Genomic DNA, 21538 nt, shown 5'->3' with positions numbered 1-21538 from the left:
AGGGGAAGCCCCAGTCACCCAGCAGAAAGGGGTCAAAGGAGATACAGACCTAGATGTGGCCAAAATCCAAAGCATCCCGGACCTTGAGAGCGGAGTGGGGGAGCCTTGAAAAGGTGCTTGAGAGAAAAAGAAAATGCCAGAACCAGCCACATTTGTGGAGCATCCAATAGGTCCTAGGCACTAAGCTGGATGCTTTGCCAATCTGCGTAGCTTTGATCTGCGTAGCTTTGATCTGCCCGACTGTCATAGTACTTGATACCTATGGTTGTAAGCAACAGAAAAAAATCAGAGCAAGCTTAAGTGAGGAAGGAGATTATTGAAAAAAATAAAGGGATGTCTCCTAAACCCAAGAATAGGAGACAGAGAGCAAGATTGCTGGAAAAAAGAGGTGAAGGGTGGTAAAGAGGATGCTGGACTCTCTTTTGCACACCTGCTTTAGCTTCTTGTGCAAAGATGTGAAAATAGTCACTCATAGCACCCAGTTCCCTCCAGTTTCTGCCTGGGCCAATCAACTCTAGTGGATCGGTTTGTAGACCAGCTCTGAGTAAGGTGGGAGTGGCCGGTGGGGTGCTGGATTAGGTAGACTTACATATGTCCGAGGGGTAAGTTCTGTAGTTTTATTTCTGTTTTACTCATAAAGAATTGATACTACCCTTGATATTAGCCAAAAGGCTGAGAAGTGATGACTCATGAAGAATGGAGATTTGTAGGTATTTAACATCCTTGCCCAAAGTCACATGGCTGATGAAGTAGAGCTTGAAGCGGGCCTGTCTGCCTGAAAGTCATGTTGTGGTGGCACACACCTGCAGTCACAATTACCTGGGAGGCAGAGGAAGGAGAAGGGCAATTTTGAGGCCAACACAGGCGACTTAGATGAGATGCTGCCTTAAAATAAAAAATTTTAAGAGAGCTGGGAATGTAGCTCAACAGTCCCTGGGTTCAATTGCCAATACTACAAGAAGAACAAGTTTGTAATCATCACGTACAAACTTCTCCGGAGTACAGTTCCCCTTATCTGCAGGGGATGTGTTCCGAGGTGTTCCATGGGTACCTACAACTGCCAATTATGTATATATGTGGTTATATGTGTGATATGTATGTGTGCATTATATATTATATGCTGTAGTATATAGACATTCCCTATCTATGATGTATAATATGTAGTCGTATGTTACATAGAAAATATGTATAGTATATTATGCTAGTAGCATAAAAATATATATGTTTATATGTACACCGATATAGATAGATATACACATGCATACTGTCTTTTTCCCAAACATATGTACCTACTTTAATTTATAAATTAGGCACAATGGAGATTAACAACAATAATCAATAGTAAATAAAACAATTATGTGAGTATTCTGTATAATATCGGTAGTTTGCATCTGGGATTTTCCACTTGATATCTTCAGACCACATTTAAGTGCAGGTAACTGAAACCTCAGAAAGCAAAACCATGGCTACGGGGTGGAGAGGGGGGTTTACTGTGGTCTTCAGTTGCTCCTTTAACCAGAAGCCAGAGGAGAAAGTAGGATGGTTTAACCTGAGAAGCACAGCATGCAGCCCATTTATTTTAAAAGCTGTTCTTTTGAGGACTGCCGCTAGCAGTTTTCTACAGCCCGTAAAGAGCATGAAGCAGTCCCCTGAGGGCAGTGTCCTATGCCCCAGGGGCCTCTGATGTGTCCCCCCCCAGTGAGGACCAACAGTTCCTGAAGGCCAGGGACTGGGCCACATTGCTTCTCTTAGATCCATCCAGCCCTCAGGCTGAAATCTGCCTGGAAGACCTGCCCCCGGCAGAAAGTTGGGATACCCCAGGGGTTCGGTTGTTCTCATCTGACCTTTGCACAATCCCAAAGCAGATGGATCCGAGTGTTGCCCTTGGCTCCCTTGTAGCATTTGAGAATGAGTGTTCGTTCTTAGATATTTCGGTTTACCCAGGGGGCGAAGAGCGCAGAGTTTGTTTATAATGAATATTTTGGTGCAGATTTGACTTGACACTAGCTTAGCTACTTCAGGGATGCTTGGCCCAATGGGAGCACTAATCCACATCTAAATAACTTGGCCAGGATAAGACAAACTTTAAATGATACTAACTTACCACCAGATTTGATGGATTATATGCTTCATCAGAAACATCACCTAGGGTTGTTTATCTGGAAGGAATTATCTAAATCCACCTTCCAGTTCATAAACACTGACTGTGTGCCAGAGACACAAGTGGGTAGCATGATTGTGGAGGGGAGGTCTGTTTCCTCTGGGAACAGAGGAGGCCTCTCAGACAAGGGGAGAATTTTTGTGGGAAGGAGAATTTTGGAAGCTGTTTGCACAATGGTATTAATGGACAATATCCTGTTTCTTGTTTTGCAGATTGGAAACCTGGAAGATTTCTACCATTTTCATCATAGCAAGACCTTCAAAAGATCGACCTTGAGTAGCAGAGGCCCTCATACCTTCCTCAGAATGGACCCCCAGGTACCCCGGGGAAGGACAGTTCCCTAAGGATGAGAGTGTTGGGGTCTGTGGTCCTGAAAATGCACAAATCTGGATTGTAAGGCAACTCTAGAGCGATGTTAGTTTCCGCGTCTGCTTTGAATAAAGCATAGCAGAGGTGCAGCAGCACATCAGACGATGTAAATGCTCCACATATTGGGGTCCACTGTCAGACTTGAAAATTTAAATTCATGACTTCAGTTGGAAGCAACATTCATGTGAGTGTAGATCTATCAATATTGGACAATTCAGTAGGACTGGGAGGGGCTGGGGATTTAGCTCAGCAGCACAGCGCCTGCCTGGCAAGCACAAGGTCGTGAGTTCGATTCCTGGTACCAGAAAAAAAAAACAAAAACAAAAACAAACCTGTAGGACTGGGGATGTAGCTTATTGGTAGAGTTCCTACCTAGCATGCTCACGGGCCTGGGTTCAGTTTTCAGTACTGCAAAAAAAGCAAAAGAAAAAGTAAGAAATAAGAAAATATCAACAAAATACGTAATAAGTACAGGAAGTACATATGTATATCTTTCCCTTAAAGCAAAACCACGAGGCAGTTCCAGCAAGTATTTTAATAATGAAATTAGAAGTCACACAGATGGATGCTTTTGTGGTTGTCACATGTATCATAATGGTTACCATGAATTTAAAAACTGGGGCAGTGAGTATGTAACTTTTCTTGCTAAAAATTTATATAACTCTGAGAGTAAAACAATACAATTTGAAAAGAGGCTAACATTTGAAGTTATAATCCACTTCGTATTTATTGGAGTAGTTAGTAATACTTTCTGCATATATTTGAAATTAATATTTGCCAAATGTCAGTCAAAAGATAGTTGGTAAGATTGAAAATTGAAGATGGCCGAGTGAGCCTGTGATGAGTTCATTCATTTTGGAAAACCTGCTAGGTGGCTGGTTCCGCTCACATCAGGGCCAGTGGGGCTGGTTGTGGGGCCAATAGAAAAATGTGTGATAAATCACAGGGCAGTGAGTGCTAGGAGGGGAAATGAAGTTTACAGCAGAACCAGTAGTAATCCCCACCCCAGATGTGACCATTAGTAAGCCATAGTTTTAAACATGGAAATCATCTTTTCTTAAAAGCAACATGCTCAGTGCTAGTCTGGGATTCTTAGCTGGTGCACAAAATTATTTCATCTCATCCCAGAGAACATTTCTAATGGGTTACCATGGAAGAATGGGTTTTTGGTGTTGCCCCAAACCACCCATTGACATTCATGGCTTCACTGTATAGACAGAGCTTGGAGGTGGTGGGGGACGCACTTTATCCGTGGACACTGTAATGGATTACCCTTCTCTGGCCATCTCTCCTGTACGTCTCCTGATCAAAAGTGCGTGGAGCTCATTTCTATAAGGTGGCTATGAAAAGACAGACATATTTTAAATGTATTTCTGAACTAATTTTATAGGTGGATAGATGGGTAGATGGATGGACAGATGAACTGATGGGTGCACAGATGCATGAATGGATGGATGATAGATGGAGGGATAGATAGATCAATAGGTAGAAAGAGATATGGAATACTCTGCTATTCTAATTGCACTATCCCTTCACAGCAAGGAAAGGACCTTAGTGTTTATTACAGGATTCCCATGTGCTTAGACACTTGTATGCATCATCTCTCCTAATTACATGGTGCTGTGATTATATCTACTTGCACTCTGGCCAGGGAACGTGAAGGAATGTTTTTCAAAGGGACAGGTACATTTTCTTCCTTTAAGGAGCAAAGGGAGATTGCTCATACTCCTGGAATGGGGCAGGCGGGAAGAGTGAGAGACCTGCTGCAGGCATCAGTATCAGAAGGAGCCGGAGGGTGTTCTGTGTGGAGCGCACAGCCTCTCACTGAGGGGACCTGGTGCTGTGAGGTTGAGAGTCACCTGTCCTCTCTCAGGTTGGAGAAAATTCTAAGCTGTTAAGGAAGTGGCTACATTGCTCCTCCATGCGTTCACCTTAAGTGAGCAGTCCATCTGTCTTTTGAAGACAGTGTGCTGCTTTGTCTAAAGTCTCTGAAGTTGCAAAATTGCTGCCGCATAGAGAGTTACAGTGGAGGGCAAGCTGTCTGCATGCAGGAGGTCCCATGCATGGGCATGCTCTACAAAGAGATTAAGATAGTGAGTTTTTTGGTCTGCTTCCAATGGATGTCCGAGAATTAAGCTGTCCATCAAGTGTTAGGACAAAGGCAAAACTGAAATCGATTTTGTCTGTGTTTTGTCTACATTCTCTACTTTTGGTGACTCAGTTTTTATAACATCTTTCCAAAAGAGTTAAAGTCGTCATGTTACAATGATACATGCATATTCATGGTTTAACTCATATTTGCTATGGAAGCAACCCATGAACAGATGGATGAAGAAAATGTGAGATAGATAGATAGATAGATAGATAGACAGAATGGAGTACTACTACTTAGCCAAAATAAAGGATATTGAGTCATTGTGGAAAATGGATGCACCTTGAGACCATAATGCGAAGTAAAATAAATCAAACACAAAAGGTTAAACATTGCGTGACTTCTCTTTTATGAGAAACCCAAAACATAAATAATTTAAAGAGCAAAATAAAAGAGGATAGGAAAGAGGAAAATAGGTTTTTGCACAGATGTGAAAGGGATCTGTGGATAGGGAGAGACAGAGGGAAGGGGGGGGGGAGTAAAAAGGATTAAGATACAGTAAGCACATGTACCAGTCCCCCACGATGAAGGTGATGATTCTGTATCACAAACTTATACTAATACGAAAAGGGTACTCAATTTGAATGCTTTTCTTTCCTTTCCAAAAATATCAGCTGTGAATGGAAGTGCAGTTTTCCAGAAGGTTCTGCCTTAGTGAGGCATGGTGATGAGCCTGCAGCAGAGCCGGGAAGTGGAGGCTGGCGGATACACAGTGCCTGGGTGGCCGGGACGGGTTCTGCAGAGGGCTCCAGGGCCTCGATGCCTCTGTGCTGCCTCTCTGCTGCCTCCCTCAGCATCCTCTGAGCTGCATGGTTGACTCATTTTAGGTGCTTCTAAAGTACGGTACTCAGTGTGATTGTGAGGGCAAAGTATTCTCAGTAATCAGCTGTGTCCTTGCAGGAAACAGGAGGAAGGATAGACTTCGCAGGCAAAGGCTCTGGCAGTTAAATGATTTTGAATGAAAATCTCCTTTACACGGAGTTTTTTAATAAGCTCCTGGCAGGGCTGCTATCAAAGCACCCTGCCAATAAAGAAGAAAGAGGAAAAAGGTAAACAGCCAGACCATCCCAGCTCTGCCTGGAACCCGCACGTGATTGGCTGATTGTCTCGCACAGTTCTAATTAAAGTTGTAGCCCCAGGGAGAGCATATAGACATCTAAACCAATTATGAATTCAGAATCGCAACTGAAATACCTCTGTTTACATTCGTCTAGTTTTAAGGCAAACTAAATCAATTAGCTGTCAGTCTGATGGATATTTACATTGCCTTGTCATTTCCAATTAAATATTTGGCAAAATTAGCTGTTTTATGTAGGCATTTAGTGTTATCTTTCATTGCAGCCCATCTGAACCATTTTCCTACACGAGCAGAGCCTTTGTGGTGACACCTTAACATCTGGAGAGTTGTGTAATTAATATTATTAACAAAAAGGAAAAGATGATTTAATATTATGCAGAGGCATTGGAATGCAAAGTTGCCATTGTGTTGGAATGACCAAACTGGAAATGAACGTTATAGGGCTTAGGATAAAGTTCAATTGAGTACAGATGGTAGTCTATTTTAATTAGCTCCAGTTTCTGTTGTATAACAGAACTTTAGTAATTGATGGAATTTATAGCATACCCCAGTGACACATAGAAACTGATAAGTGTAAATTTGTTAAACAAAACACAAGGCAGGCATAAGTAGGACTTCTTTTTTCTTTAATCACAGACGCACACACATACACACACACTCGCCTTCTTTTTAAGCATCCTTTTGGACTGATCTGTGCTAACGTTGTGCCATCATTTCCCTTAGATTCTTAATTACCTTCACTTGATTTTTTTTTGTTTTTTTTTTTTTTACGGTCTGAAAAGGGCTATTTTGTTCCAATTGCTTTGTTGATCAGCCCCATCCTGGAGAGAGCAGCCTGAGCGTTTTCAGTGTGCAGTATCAGTCACTGGGTTTTTCCAAGGGCTGTCATTTAAGCAAACTGAAAGCATTTGTTTTTAACTTGTTCTTTTGCCAAAAGTCTGGAGAAGGGTGGATGTTACAGATGCATCAGCCAATAGCTGAAAGGGCTCACAAATTTTTTCAAAATTACTTGTTCTGATTCTGTTCCAAGCTGGCTTATAGTTAGACGCTGCTGCCTGTGTCTTCCAACCCTTACATTTTAGCGCGATGACTCCGGTTCAGCCCTTTCCTTCCCTTTGGTCCTTAGCCAGGTGGATGACGGAAATGGAAGGGTAAAGATGTTATTAAGGAGGCCCTGGGTGGCTCCTTCCGGGGTGCTAGGCGCCTTCAGTTTGATGCTCCCTCTCAGTGCTTTAATGTTCCAAAGTTACAAAATGATTTCGAGGACCACAGTAGGCATTCTGTTTTGTAGGATGGGACTTTGCCCCCAGAGTTTAATCAGAGCTCAGGTTTCTTCCCAGCAATGATGCAACGTTTAAGGAGATCTTTTCATTAACCACAGATGGAATTTTATCTGATAGTTTTGTGTGCTAGAACCATTTGAAGTGCAAACAAACAAAAAGTTCCTGGCAAGTAACAGCATCTAGGCAGTCAGTGACCAGGCTGATCTGAGAGGCTGATGAACTGTGCAGCGGCGGGGAAACGGGCAGGCTGCTGCCCAGGCCGGGTCTGCCACGTGGGGAGGGAGAGGTCTCCGTCTTTCCTAGCTGGCAGCCTCCTGTCTGGCATTGCAGATGACAGGGATGAACGACCTCTATAGTTTCAGCACAATCTAACTAGCCTGAGTGACATGGCTACTAGGAACTGGTAAAAGGCTTGAATTTTAAAATATACTTTAAAGCAGCAGTCCCAACTTTTGAGGCACCAGGGACCGGTTTTGTGATGACAGTTTTTCCACAGATGGGAGAGGGAATGATTCAGGGTAATTCAAGTACATTTATATTTATTGTGTACTTTATTATTATCACACTGTGCACTTTATTTCTATTATTACATTAGATTCTCATAAGGAACGTGCGGTCTAGATCCCTTGCATGTGCAGTTTGCAGTGGGGTTCACATCCTATGAGACCCGAATGCCTCTGCTGATCTGATAGAAGACAGGGCTCAGGTGGTGGTGTGAGTGATGCTGTAAATACAGAGAAAGCTTCGCTTCCTCGCCTCCTGCTGTGCGGCCCATTTCCTAACAGGCTGCAGACCAGTACCAGTCCATGGGCTGGAGCTTGGGGATCCCTGCTTTAAAAGACAGCATTTTGTTATTTCACCTGTGCACTTAGCACTTAACTTTGGTCTCTCAAAGACATCTCAACGTCATCCCGGCCCACTCCCAACTCGCTGTGTCTGACCTCGAAGAGAAGCACTCATCTGCATCTTACGGTACCAGCCACAAGCTGGCAGCCTCGCTGCCCCTGCCTGTTTCATCAGTTGGGGCCAGCCCACCTCCTGTGCTGTTGGCTCTGCCCATGTCCTGTGTGTCCTCTCACCTGGACCACCACACAGCCTGCTGTAGGCATCCTGGATCCCCACCAATCTCCTGTCCATCTGCTAAGAGATCCTGTGAAACACCCGGCTGCCTCAGCCCCTAGGATTTCCTCCCGTACCTCCCACACCCTCCTTGGTCTGCCCCCGCACCAGCCCAGCCTCACTGATTTGGATGACCTCACTCTCCCCCTCCTTACAGCTTTGCCAGATTGCTCCCCGCCTCCCTGCATGTTGCGCTGTTCTCTTCCTTCCCCTCCCTTCCCCTCCCGCCCCGCTACCGGGAAGCCTGCGAGGAGTCCTCAGACTTGGCCCACTCCTCCTAGCAGTTGTATGTTTATGTTCTAGATTTAGCCCAAGAGCGGGAGCAGTGTTTGGTGGCCACGACGATGACTAGTTCATTTTGCTTGGGATCTGGCTGGCAACAGAGACAAGGCTGGCAGGGGAGCTGCAGACAGCCCTGGGAGGCCTGCGCTGGCAGGCTGGGGAGCATGTGCAGTACTCAGGAAGGAGAAGGTGCTGGGGATGCAAACCGGTTCCTGGATGCTCTGGGGGACATGAGCTTGTAGTTGGAAGCACGCAAGCCTGTCTCTTGGCGGTACAATCTGAAGCTCTTGAGGGCCCAGGCCATATTTCATTTGTGTTTCCTTGTAGGTCCAGCAATTCCCCAGTAAATAGTAGACTGAAGTCTAGTATGAATTTATTGAAATGTATCTCAGTTTTCACAGGTTAGGTTCATGTATGCAGGGCATGATTGTTATCATTTGCTTATCAGCTTCTTTCAGTATAAATGTTAAAGATGTACATTTTGGGGCTGGTGATATAGCTCAGTGGTACAAGCGCCTGCCTGGCAAGTGCAAGGTCCTGAGTTTGATTCCTGGTATTGAAAAATAAAAAAAAAATTAAGGTATACATTTTGGCTTATGTTGGTTTAATTATGACAAAAAAGCTAAAGGGATCCTGAATTAACAAAGCCTTCTCCTATATTGCTAATGCTAATGGCCGCACGGGGGCATATTGACCAATGTCTGACTTGATAGTTTTATTAGTCTCCTAGGGTTGCTTAAGAAAGTACCACAGACTGGGTGGCTCAAACAACACAAAATCATTGCTCCTCAATTATGGAGACTAGGAGTCTGAGGTTAAGATGACAGCAGTGTTGGTTTCTTCTGAGGTCTTTTACAGATAGCTGCATCCCATAGCTGTGAGATCTCTCTCTCTCTCTCTCTTCATCCTCACATGATCATCCCTCCGTGTGCCATCTGTCTCCTGATCTCCTCTTCTTCTGAGGACACCAGTCAGATTGGGCTGGGACCCACTCTAGGGACCTCATTTTAACTCAGTTACTTCTGTAAAGACCATCTCCAGGCACCAGGGATGTAGCTCCATGGTGGCGGACTTGCCTAGCATGTGTGAGGCCCTGAGTTCCATCTCCACGGTCTCATTCTTAGTCTCTGGGCCCTGGAACTTCATCACGAGACTTTGGGGAGGGACATGTTCCAGCCAATAGAGGAAACTGGCCTATGGCCGCTTGTGCTGTGGTTGATGACCAGAGGCCAGGGACATGTGGTGGGGAGAGAGGGACCTGCTGATTCCTTTCAGAAAAGATAAGAATTAAATTGCAAATGAACAAATAGCTTTAATTTCCCAAAGTGCTTTTACAGCCGCTGTCCATTTCCCAAATTAGCAGGATGTGTCCTGTCCTCTCTTGGCAGCTTGGCAGTGGCCTTCGGGGCAGAAACCAAGACATGGTCTGTACAGTTTCTGTTCTGGCTGCAGGTGTAGAAGTGGGAGGGAGCTGGGTTCCCTGTTGTCTTGGTGACAGAGGAGGACGGGGAGGGGGGTCCCTAGGCTGAGGCAGAATACCTCTTATTTTGGGGTTTGTCCAGTGTCTCCTCCTCTTCTACTGCCCTGGCCTACCAGTTCTGTCTGTGTGGTTCATAGCAGCCTGGTATCCCCCAAGTTCACCCCAAGGCCACAGGTGGGCTTAGGCATCTCACCAAGACTGACCGTAATGAAACTGACTCTTGTTTGCTATGGCAGTGGTGGTGCTCCTGCATTCAGAAAGACGGCAGCAGTAACATCTGTTCCTCATGAGCCTTGCTTAGTTCGGTGCTTCTTAACCACAGTGGCATCACAGGCCCCTTGGAAAATCAATAAAGGTTGTGGGATCTCTCTCTCTCTCTCTCTCTCTCTCTCTCTCTCTCTCTCTCTCTCTCTTTCTGTCTGTCTCTCTCTGTCTGTCTCTCTCCAGAGGGAAAACAACCAAATGCTCATACCTACATCACTTTCCTGACTATTTTTCCAGACGGGCCTCCTGGAACTCTGTCTTTCCAGTCCTTGAAGGACCATGGGCCCGCCGTTCCCTCCTCTGTTCACATGGGCATCCACTCCTGCGGTTGAGGAGAGGACCGCCTTGCACCCTATGAGGTGGCGTGCACTTGTCAGGCAGCATTATTTGTCCTTCTTTAACATCACCACCCAGCCTTCTCATTTAGCTCCTTATCTGGTTGAATGTGGCCTGATTAGGTGTTCAGCGGAGTTGGTGTTGATGAGAATTGAGATCTAAGCTTCAAAGACTGTTGAATGCAAAGACCCTCGGAGATGGACCTGGTGATCTCACCTCTCCCTTTAGAGGTGAGAGTCGAGGCAGGATGTCCAACTTCCTATGCAGAGAGAATAAGTGGTTTCTTACTCCTAGTGTGGTGGTTCTCTCCTAGAGGAGACTAGGATTTGGTGGCTCCTGAATGCTGGGGAGGTGACTAATGACTTCCTCCGCTGATTTGCCCTGGCATGCAGTCAGGCTGGCTCACACCATGGCAGACTTCCCTTGTCCTCCCACAGCTACAAATAATAATATCCTTCACTCTGAGGAAGCCAAGGGAAAAAAAAGGAAAGAGAGAGCTGGTAGGAACTGTTTCCCTTGTTCTGCATACAACCAACTATGCATGGATCACAGAACCTGCGCAAAACTCTCAACAGAGCTGGCCAGTGGGTTCTATAAGGAAGTTTAGTAACTCGATTCAAATGTATGCCCTTCCCCACAATGTTGTGTAAAACTCCTGGGGCAAGGGGCTCCTGTGAGTATCCTTTGTCATCTTAGCTGCATCCACAGAAAAGAGTCTGAACCCCCTTAGGGAGTCTCCAGCTCCCAAGACATTTCTGAGGCTTCCTGAGTGGATGAGGGCCTGAAGGTAGATGGCGGCTTTGGGTGGAGCACAAGTGAGATGTCATGTTCTCTTTGGTGACATTGTCTCATAAGGAGAAGTTTCAAAAACACTTCCTTTTATCCCTGTCACACCCGGGACCAGTATGTCAGATGGGCTTCTGGTCTAGCAGCGTGCCCATAGTCCATAGAAAAGAGGCCACTGTCAAGGCTGCCACTCAGAATGCATTTACAACCTGGTGACAATGATAGCTCTTGACATCCACAGGCCATTCACTGAGATCCAAACAAGGCTCTGCTTGTTTATTTTGCACCTTCATGAGTGACTTTAAGTTCTACCTAGTTTTATCTACAGAAGAACATTCCACAGATGTCCAATTTTAACTTGACTTCTAAGAGGAAAGTTGGAAAAGGACATATACTACCAAAAAAATTAGAAAGAAATTGTAGGACTGGGGGTGTAGCTCAGTGGTAGAGCTGCCTAGCTCCCTCCCCAGAGCACACAAACCAAAACCAAGGACAAATTGTTTTCCATGTAATCTTTTTTTTTTCCCATATAATCTTAAGGTTATGAAGTCTTCTTTCTGCCTAGAACTGATTTCCAGGACAGAGAACTTTCTAGGATAAGAATGCTGCATGGTTAGCCAGAAACACTCAAACAGAAAATGGATAAAAGGAAAAAAGTCAGAATGAAGTTGTGTTTTCAAAATACATCTTCAAAGAAATCAAAACATTTTCATGAACAGATGTGATTTGTGTTTGGGCTGGAAGTGGCATTTGGCAAACATACCTTGCACTTATACCAATATGCTTATAATTGATTTTCTACAGAAAAGGAGAGCAAGTATCACCCAGGATTGAAGACCTGGTCACATTTTCAACTCAGAAGGGAAGAAGTTTCTTTGTGGTTATAGCATTTGAAGCATATTCCTGTTTAAAATCTGAAGTCTAAATTTGTGTCTTGATCTAGGAAACATTTAGTGAGCCCTCGCTATATGCCATGAATCGCCTAGCAGACTGAAATACAGTGGTGCACAGAACATAAACCCTGTCCAGGCAGAGCGTATAAACCAGCTGGGCAGCAGAGGATAATCACATCACCCCTGTGTTAGCTTTCTGTTGCTGTGACAAATACCTGAGACAAGACGCTTAAAAAGAGGAAAGGTTTATTTTCGCTCAGGGTTTTGCAGGTTTCAGTCCATCATCATTTGGCCCCTGTTGCTTTGGGCCTGAGGCAGCAGAGTACCTCACAGCCTGAGCGTGTGGTGGAAGAAGCTGCTCACCTTACAGTGGCTGGGAAGCAAAGAGAGAAGAAGAAGGAGCCGAGTAGCTTGTCAAGCGCACGTGCCCAGTGACCTAACTTCCTCCCACTAAGCCCCACCTCCCACCAGCACCATAGGCTGAGGACCAGCTTTCAACGCATGGCCCTTTAGCGAACCCTTCCAAACCATAGCAACCCCAAATCCATCCAATCACAGATGGGGGTGGGGTTGCCCGTTCGCAGTCGTCCTTGGATTTAGGACTTATTTTCTGAGTTGCATATCCATGACCTTGGAAGGTAAGTCAGTGTGTGCTGCTGACTCTTCCATACATTTTTCACAGAGGAAGTCTGAACCTCCTATGTAGACATTGTGAGGCATCTGGTGAGTAGGTTGTGATTGAAACTTCAGTGGAAAGTGACAGTCCAAGTGTACTGCCGGAGCAGCATTGTTAGGCTTCCCTTTAGTCCTGGTCCTCCCAGGAGAGGGAGAATGCTTTAAATCTTACAGAGACCCCCAGATTACTTTTCCTAACTCAGGTGATTGCATGTGTAAAGTAAATAGTGCAAGAGTCGAGTCTCCTTTCCTCTGCAACTCTCACCACGTCACCATTTGTTTGCAAGTCCCACAGAATAATTAATTGCACAAGTAGCACATGCTTAGGGACACTCTGTGATGGGGTTCTTTATTATAAGCTGCATATCATGTACATGAGACTGTTGGAACAATGCCTGTGCAAGGGCATCCTTTCAGCATGGACAGGTGAGTTCAAGTTTCCAGTCACTTGGGTTCAGGTCATTGGCACATCTCTAGCCTTTCCTGTGTGGCCAGGTGACTCTAGGGCTCTAACCTAGCAGAGATATGAAACAAGAGTTTTGCATCCAAGCCAAGGCAGAGGGAAAAGCACCTAGTCCCTGGACAAGGACCAGGTATATTCCCGTTCCTCCTCCCAAACCTAGCACAGGCATATAGGGTATTTTGTTGAGCAAGCGACTGAATAAGTGACCACAGGGTGCCTGATGTGCAGAGAAATCAGGGAAGTTGGATTTGGAAAGTGGCTTACTCTTTGTGGTGGGTAAGAGGTGAGGTTGGTGATTCCATTGTTCTTCCTAGGATAGATGAGGAGCAAGGCAGTGACCAGAGCCCAGGGGAAAGGATAATGTGATCACTGGCAAAACTGGCTGCTGTGACCGTGCTGTCCACCTGGGTTTCATCTCCATAGAGTTGGAATCCAGAAGCCCTTTCACCTGGCACATCTATCATGTTTGATTTCATTGGACCAACCCTGTCTTGGTGGTTGTCAGAGGCTTGCAATAACTGGGTCTATCACCAGGGCATCGAAGAGGGCCAGAGTCATGCCACTGGGAGTGCCCCTAACTATGCTGTGGACCTGGCGCTGGCCTAGCTCACCCTGAGAGCTATGTATCAGCATGGGACTCTTATGCAGAGCCCAGCAATGATTAGTGAAGGAGATGCTGTCTTATTATTTTTATTGTTGCTGAGACATAATACCTGACGCCCAAACTTAAAGGAGGAGAGCTTTATTTAGTTCACAGTTTGCAGCGGTTCACTTCACAGTTGGCTGACTCCAAGACAGGGTGGCATGGCAGAGGGGCATCACAGAGGAGAAACAGTTCATGGCAGGCAGAAGATAGGAAGACAGCAAAGCAGTGAAGTAGCAAGGAAGCAAGCGGCAACTGTCCCTCATATTCTATCCAGGCTCCCTGCCTTCAGGTGGGTAGCACTGACACCCAGGGTGGGGCACCCTTAGTCCTAGCATCGCACCATGAGTCAATCCTGGCATCACATACCCTTGATCCAGCCACCTCTGAAAAGCTCCATCTATGACTACATGAGGCTTTGGGGGATACATCTAGATACAGGCCATAATAGATGCCAAGCGCTCCCATCCTGCTGGGCATATTTCATGACTTCGAGAAACATGCTTCCCCACATTACCTAAGTGATGCGGTGGAGTCACTCACTCGGGCTTAGAAGAGCAGAGTTCACCTCCTTCTCTGACTGCAAGTGTTGCCTGGCAGAATCGTAGTGACTCCAGGGCTCAGCAAGGGATGGAACATCCCAAGGGGCCTGGTGCCATTGGGAGTCCACATTCCACTGTATTTTATAGCAGGATGCTAAGCAGATTACAAAATCTCATCTTAGATACTTTATACCAGGTAAAAGCCTTTTACTTCAGGCAGTAATATATGGGGAAGTTGCAAAATGCTGCCAGTAGGTATTATCAACAAAATATCTCATTTTATAGTTGCATTTTCTGTAGGAGTATCTATAGTGGCAATTATAAGTGATCTAGGACTTCATGCTGAGGCTTTTTAAGTGTCTAACTTAAAATTGATCTTGAGCTTTTCTGCAGTGTTTCTAAGGGTCCTGGCCTGGGATCGTTTTATATACAACTCACATGGAATGGAACAGGCTATGGTATTTCTTTCTAAACATTTTGTCCTGTACACCAAGGGTGCCTTTGAGATCAGTCTCCACCCCTAACTGTGAGGCTCCTTGTGGGGTCTCCTGCTGTCCTCCCTTGGAGCACTGGGGTAATCAAGGCCAAGACAGAGGAAAAGAAACCTTACCCTTTGGTGGTGGGAAGCCTTCACTCCCTGTGCTGTCTCTGGCAGCTGCTTGGTTTCACAGCTACTCAAGCTTCCAGGATAGGTGAGAATCCCCAGCCTTGCCCAGTAGCCTCCATGTCATTTCAGCCCTCTCCTTCACCTGTCTTCCTCCCTCTTCTCTTCTATCCCATTGCCCCAGTCCCATGCAGACTCCTGTCTCACCACACTCTCGTCTGCTTGGCGGAGTCCTGGACTAAGGCACAGACCCCTTGAGAATGGAGGCTAGGTCCCCATTCTCATCCTCTTCCTGCCAAACTTGGACTCCAGTACCATACTGTGCTGAACCCTAGCTTTGATCATTGCTGAACTGGAGGGCCCACCACACTAAGTCCAAAGAAAATACCTCCACTCCCGTGAGATCCTATAAAAATGAGTCAGCTCCTCCAACTTGAAAAGAATGTGCACAGAAATGATGAAAATGATGGCCGTGTGCCAGGCGGTGGTCTGAGCACTGACTGCAGACCATTCGTGTGCAGTACTAACCCTCAGGGTCGGGCAGCTGAGCCGCATTCTGTGGACAAGCTGAGGCCGAGAAGACTAACTGCTTGCTCCGACTCCCACGGCTGGTGAGTGTGGGCTGCGTTTGTAATCCAGGCAGCCGAGCTCCTGGATCCCTGCTCTTCCGCACCATGTATACCACCTGTCAAGCGTTCTCCTTGATTACAAAAGCAAATCATAGCAATTTTAACAATGTATAAAATCCTAAAAGTAATTAAAAACTGTAAAGTTGACAATAACGTCATTTCCCCAAAATTGCTGCTATTATATTCCTTTCTGGATTGTTTTCTGCTGTATCCCTTTCTAGATGTTTCTCTGTGCATGTTTTACTGCCATGTTTCCAGTGGCTGCCAAAAATCTCAATGTACGGATTATCATCATGTACTTATTCACAGCCTCACTGTACGGCAATGTCTGATAAGAGTTTGACCGAATAGTTTCTTCCTTCCCTTCCCTCATTCATTTCCCATCCATCTCTTTCCTTTTTCTTGGAATGGAGATCGTGTGTCACTCTTTTGGCAACTTTACAAGTCTAGGCTTCTTTGTGTTTTGTTTGTTTTAGTAGAGCAGCTTCAGTACCTATCAGTGTGCTATAACGTTCTTCTCTACGTGTAAGAAACAAGTTGTCACTGAAGTAAAAATGCCCCTTTGGAGTGTCCTATGCAAAACATCAACTATGACCTGGATGTTTTTATGCAAGGAAATATACGGTGCCTATACAGTAGCTACATACAATTAGATCACTTTTGTGTGTGTGTCTTTTTTTTTTTTTTTTTTTTTTTGAGAGAGAGGGTTTCACTATGCACTTCAGGTTGGCCTTGAACTCACTTTGTAGCCCAGGCTGGCCTCAGACTCACAGCGATCCTCTTGCCTCAGCCTCCTGAGTGCTGGGATTACAGGAGTGCGCCACCACGCCTGGCTAGGAGATCATTTTTAAAACAAATAATAACTGTACTTCTTCCTGGTAGGTGAAATGGCTACAACAACAAAAAGTGAAACGCAGGGTGAAGAGACAGGTGCGAAGCGACCCTCAGACCCTTTACTTCAACGACCCTATTTGGTCCAACATGTGGTACATGGTGAGTAGGGTGTGGGCCTCACTCTGCCCCCTGCCCTGGGGCATTTTCAGTGCTGTGTCTCTGGCATGGGTGGATTTCCTTCAACCAAGCTAAAACCCCAGCACACCTCCAGACAGACACACTTCGTCTTGGGTGTAGAACCTCTACTTCAAGAGGTGTATGCTTGTGATTTTTTCTGAAGGTCCTTGTAGGCTCAGTGGGCTCCTTGCGTAGGGAAGAGGTTTGATATGGGCTGTAACACTTGCTAAGTGTTAAAGCCTGGCCCCTAAACAGAGTCCCTAGAGGGAAACAATGCCCTAGGACGGTGATAGCCAGGTTTCCAGGTTCAGAAGGAGCTGGGGTGAAGAAGCAGGTCTCGGCTGTCTCAGTCAGGGGCTGCTTTTCCCTCCTGCCGGCTTGTAAGCAGAGCAGCCTCTGCGGCTTTGCACCCTGTGCTGTTGCTGCTTCAGGAGCTTTGTGTCTTCTGTGCAAACAGCACTGTGGCGACAAGAACAGTCGCTGCCGATCGGAAATGAACGTCCAGGCGGCGTGGAAGCGGGGCTACACGGGAAAGAACGTGGTGGTCACCATCCTGGACGACGGCATAGAGAGGAATCACCCAGACCTGGCTCCAAATTATGTAAGTGAAGATTCACAACGGACACGCGTACTAGCGGACCATGCTACCCATTAAATGCATAGAAATTTCAAAACCCGTGAATGATCATCTCCTGCTAAATTAAGCAAGAAAGGAAACTGCGGAGGAGGGTTGGAAAAAATAAACATGCTGCCACCAGCTGCTGTCCTACTACCAGACCGGCGGGAGCGGGGGGTTGTTGTAGAAACATTGGACCGCATGTTTGAGGAGTCGTACTTCTAGGACTGGAGTCTAGAGATCCAAGATGCATCTGCATAGAGGAGGTCCTCATACACATATTAGCTACATGAACAACTAACTGCAGGGTGAAACATTGGCTCTGGGCTCAGACAGCCCGGGTTGCTCTCCTGGCTCTGCAACGCATTAGCTCTGAGAGCTTGAGCAGGTTGCTTACCTTTCCCGTGCTTCAGCGTTACTATAATAAAGTGGGGTTAAAAAGAGGACTGCTCTCTTTTAGGGCTATTGTGAGGATTTTAAATGAGCTCATAAATGTAAAGAGCAGGACTTGGCATGTATGATAAATGCATTAAATACTCTAAGGAACGTGGGTACCTCACAGTGGTTAAGTAAACTGTACTGCATCCGCTTCATAGACACGAAAAAAAGGGGTTTTGACGTCAATGTCAATAACCCTGGAAAGCTTTTGTGATGTGTTGTCAAAGGGAAATAAAAAATGATATGACTACTCTGGCTGTAAGTGTGCAAACAAAACAGTACATATTAAGGTATATAATTTTAAAGAGTTCTGATACATAGGATGACATGGATGAACCGGAAAACTGTATCCCCAGGGAAACAAGGCAGGCACAAAGGGCAGATGCTGTATGATTCTACTCTAGGAGCTTCCTGGAGTTGTCACAGTCCTAGAGAAAGGAAACAAAATGATGTCGGCTGGGGGCAAGTTAGTGTTCCATAGTACAGAGTTTCATTTCTTCAGGATGAAAAATTTCTGGAGATAGATGACAGTGCAAGGTAAATGTCCTTAATGTCACTGAATTTAAAAGAGGATAGATTTTACGCAGTGTATACTTTAGCACAGTACTCTCTGTCTATGATAGTTGTAGTAAAGGGGAAACTCTGTGTATAGCTTTCCTTGTTTTCCAGACAGGCATAAAAGTATTCTCATCCAGTGCTGTAATATACCGTGCCATCTCTCCTCATTCACCAAGATTTAATTCCTAGGATTCTTATGCAAGTTATGACGTCAACGGAAATGATTATGACCCGTCTCCTCGATATGATGCCAGCAATGAAAATAAGTACGTCACTTCGTCTTCTCCCTTCTTCCCTGTTCCTCTCCCTGCAAGATTGCTATTGCATTTCCACACGAGGGCCCTGGACAGGGGGTGGGTGCTGTTGAGGGATCATCCAAGGGTGAGAAGCCATGCCTGGCATGGCCCTTCTGGCACAGGGTGGCTTCTGTGGAATTAGCTTCTTCCCTTAGTGTTGTCATCTCTGCTGGTCAGCTGGAAAGGGAGGTTCCTGTTTCCAACCTTCTTGGAATATTTCAAAGCTGTTGCCCTCACATCTCAGTCTGCATAGCTGACTGTGTTAAAGACACGGGTTTGGTGTCTGACCACCCGGTTCACGTGGCTGAGGTCTCGTGACTCCCTCCTTGACCTTATGAGCAAGGTGGAAGGGCAGGAATGATGCTAGAAAAATCTGAGCTCAGAGCCCGGCTCTGTCACTCCCTGGCTGTGTGGCACTGTGCACACTGAGGGATGTTTTTTTTTTTTTTTTTTTTGGTTTTTCTCCGGTACCGGGAACCGAACTCACGACCTTGCGCTTGCCAGGCAGGCGCTTTGCCGCTGAGCTAAATCCCCAGCCCCTGAGGGATGTTTTGATGACTTTGTGTCTTAATGGCTTCTCCGTGGAGATGACATCCACACCTTGCAGGGTTGTTGGGACGAGTAAATGAAGTGATACTCAAAGTTTGCACACTAGGAGTGCTCAGGAAACCGTGGGGGTCACTTACATTGCATAAGACACCTGGTCTCTCCAGGCCCTGCCACACGGTGACGTAGCAGGTGATTGTGCAATGTAAACACCAGCCTAGGACTGGGTTCACCTGCTGGGCCTGTATGTCCTTTCTCTGGCAGCATGTCCCAAGCTCTAACCATCCTTTTTTTTTTTAAAGTCTTGTCTTTTTGAGACAGGATTTTACTGTGCAGTTCAGGCTGGCCTTGAACTCACTTTGTAGCGCAGGCTGGTCTCAAACTCACAACAGTCCTCCTGCCTCAGCCTCCCAAGTGCTGAGATTATAGGTGTGCACCACTATACCAGGCCTCCCCACCATTCCTTCAAAAGTGTTTACAGGACAGTAAGAAAAGCGTTTTCTCCCTTCCCCACTGTCGACGAGGTGCTTGCCCCTATGTCCTCCCACCATGGCTGCATTACTTAGCTTTCAGCCACTGTAACACAACACCCGAGATAACTAACATGTAGAGAAAAGATGAAACTGAGCACAATGGCATACACCTGTGGTCCCAGCTATTCAGGAAGCTGAAGTAGAAAGATCACTTCGGCTCAGGAGTTTGAGACCAGCCTGGGCAACAAAGTGAGACCTGCTTCTGGTAAGTGGAGAAGATTCATTAGATCTCAGTTTAGGAGGGTCTAGCCCCTGGATCATTGGCCCCAGGGCAATGCAGCACATTGTGGTGGGGCCCACAGTGGAGCAAAACAGGTTACCTCCTTAGCCAGGAGAAGGAAGGGGAAGGAGTAAGGGCCCCTGGGTCCCAAATACCCTGCAGGACCACCCTGCAGTGAGCTAGGGACCTCCCACAAGGCTACTGCTCTAAAGGTCCAGAGCACCTCCCTGGGATGCCACCCTGGGGACCAATCTCTTAACCTAGGGGCGCTTAGTGTCCCCACCACAGCAGTGGTTTCAGCTGGCAGTTGATTCCATCCCGAGGCTCACAGCTGGTGCCCACATAGTGCTGTGCTGGGCCAGGCCGCTGTGTCCCACATAATAGGCCACAGAGCTCCCCGGAGGGGTGGCAGCTTTAGCCCTGAAGGCTGCTTCCCTTGCCACATGTCCCAAGGTGCCCTTCCTGCCCAGCAGTGAGGATGCCTGGGGCAAGGAGCCCGTTTCCTGGTCCCTCAGGGTCGCACAGGGAGGTGTGATCCATATCCCATGCAGTGACCCTTGAAGGGCAGGATTGAATCCCAGCATAAACCACCAAGCCATGTGACCCCGTAAGTGGCCCTGGCCTTGGGGCTTCGAGAATTCCAGGGAAGAACAGAGGACTCCCTTGCAAAGGGCGAGCACGCAGACCCAGGACCGTTTTCAAAGGCAGCTTTAAATTTGAATTAGTGGTTCTAGTTCCCTGTGGACTCTTCTCAGTGATGTGCTGTTCAGAGTCGCCCGTACGTTTCATCCTCTGCTGGAGGAACTGACCCGATGTGGCACTTCGGGGGATGGGTCATTGCTGAGGAAAGCCATTTGTTTTTCTGGTCATTTCCTCATTGGCCGCTCAGTGTTCCATTTAGAGCATCTTCCCCTGGCTCCTGCTTAAGTGGCCGTGGAAATGACGAGAGGGCTGTCCAGACTGAGCGTGGTGCCGTAGGCACACAAGGGACAAGACACAGACGTCAGTACAGTGTGTTCTTTCTTTCGTCCCGTCGGTCAGCACTGATGCCGCTGCACCTGGGTGCCAGGCGATGGGTCATTAGTCACAGGAGACAGAGCTGAGACCGCATGGCCCTGAGCCTTGCATAGCAATGGCCGTGAGCCAATAACAAGGGCTGGGGGGCGGGGAGGGGACACGGGTGCTGGGAGCTGGCGCCCCTAACTCTGACATGGAACTCAGGGGAGGTACCATGGAAGGGACGAGCCATGAGCGAGAGCTTGTAATTTGTAGGCGGCAGGAAGGGCCGTGCAGAATGGCGGATGCACCCTGTTAGAGGAGGGATGCGGAAGATGGGCTTTCTAGCGTCCTCACCCGAAGAGATTCTTGTGCAATGCATAGAATTCCTTCACAGTGCCAAGCCAGGGCTTCACTTCGTTTTCTCTTTTTGCTTCAGACACGGCACACGCTGTGCGGGAGAAGTTGCCGCTTCAGCGAACAACTCGTACTGCATCGTGGGCATAGCGTACAATGCAAAAATAGGAGGTAAGACCGGCAGCAGGGAGAAGAGGGGCCTGGGGCT

The 21538-nt window shown here is 46.7% G+C and overlaps 1 protein-coding gene across 2 annotated transcripts in view; it reads left to right on the top strand.

Annotated features, from left to right (window-relative positions):
* The first annotated feature begins 2376 nt into the window (after window positions 1-2376).
* Pcsk6 (proprotein convertase subtilisin/kexin type 6) overlaps window positions 2377-21538 on the top strand; it is a 129930-nt gene continuing 110768 nt past the window's right edge. For both annotated transcript variants that reach the window (XM_013512589.1, XM_013512588.1), the window contains exons 1-5: window positions 2377-2478; window positions 16642-16752; window positions 17228-17371; window positions 18572-18648; window positions 21413-21501. In XM_013512589.1, the coding sequence (XP_013368043.1) occupies window positions 2467-2478; window positions 16642-16752; window positions 17228-17371; window positions 18572-18648; window positions 21413-21501 (433 nt within the window). In that variant the 5' untranslated portion in view covers window positions 2377-2466. The remainder of the gene's footprint in view (window positions 2479-16641; window positions 16753-17227; window positions 17372-18571; window positions 18649-21412; window positions 21502-21538) is intronic.

Source organism: Chinchilla lanigera, unplaced genomic scaffold, assembly GCF_000276665.1.
Source record: "Chinchilla lanigera isolate Chin_1 unplaced genomic scaffold, ChiLan1.0 scaffold00015, whole genome shotgun sequence".
NCBI classification, from domain to species: domain Eukaryota; kingdom Metazoa; phylum Chordata; class Mammalia; order Rodentia; family Chinchillidae; genus Chinchilla; species Chinchilla lanigera.
Note: the sequence above shows the minus strand (reverse complement) of the source record. Positions and strands in the feature narration are given on the sequence as shown.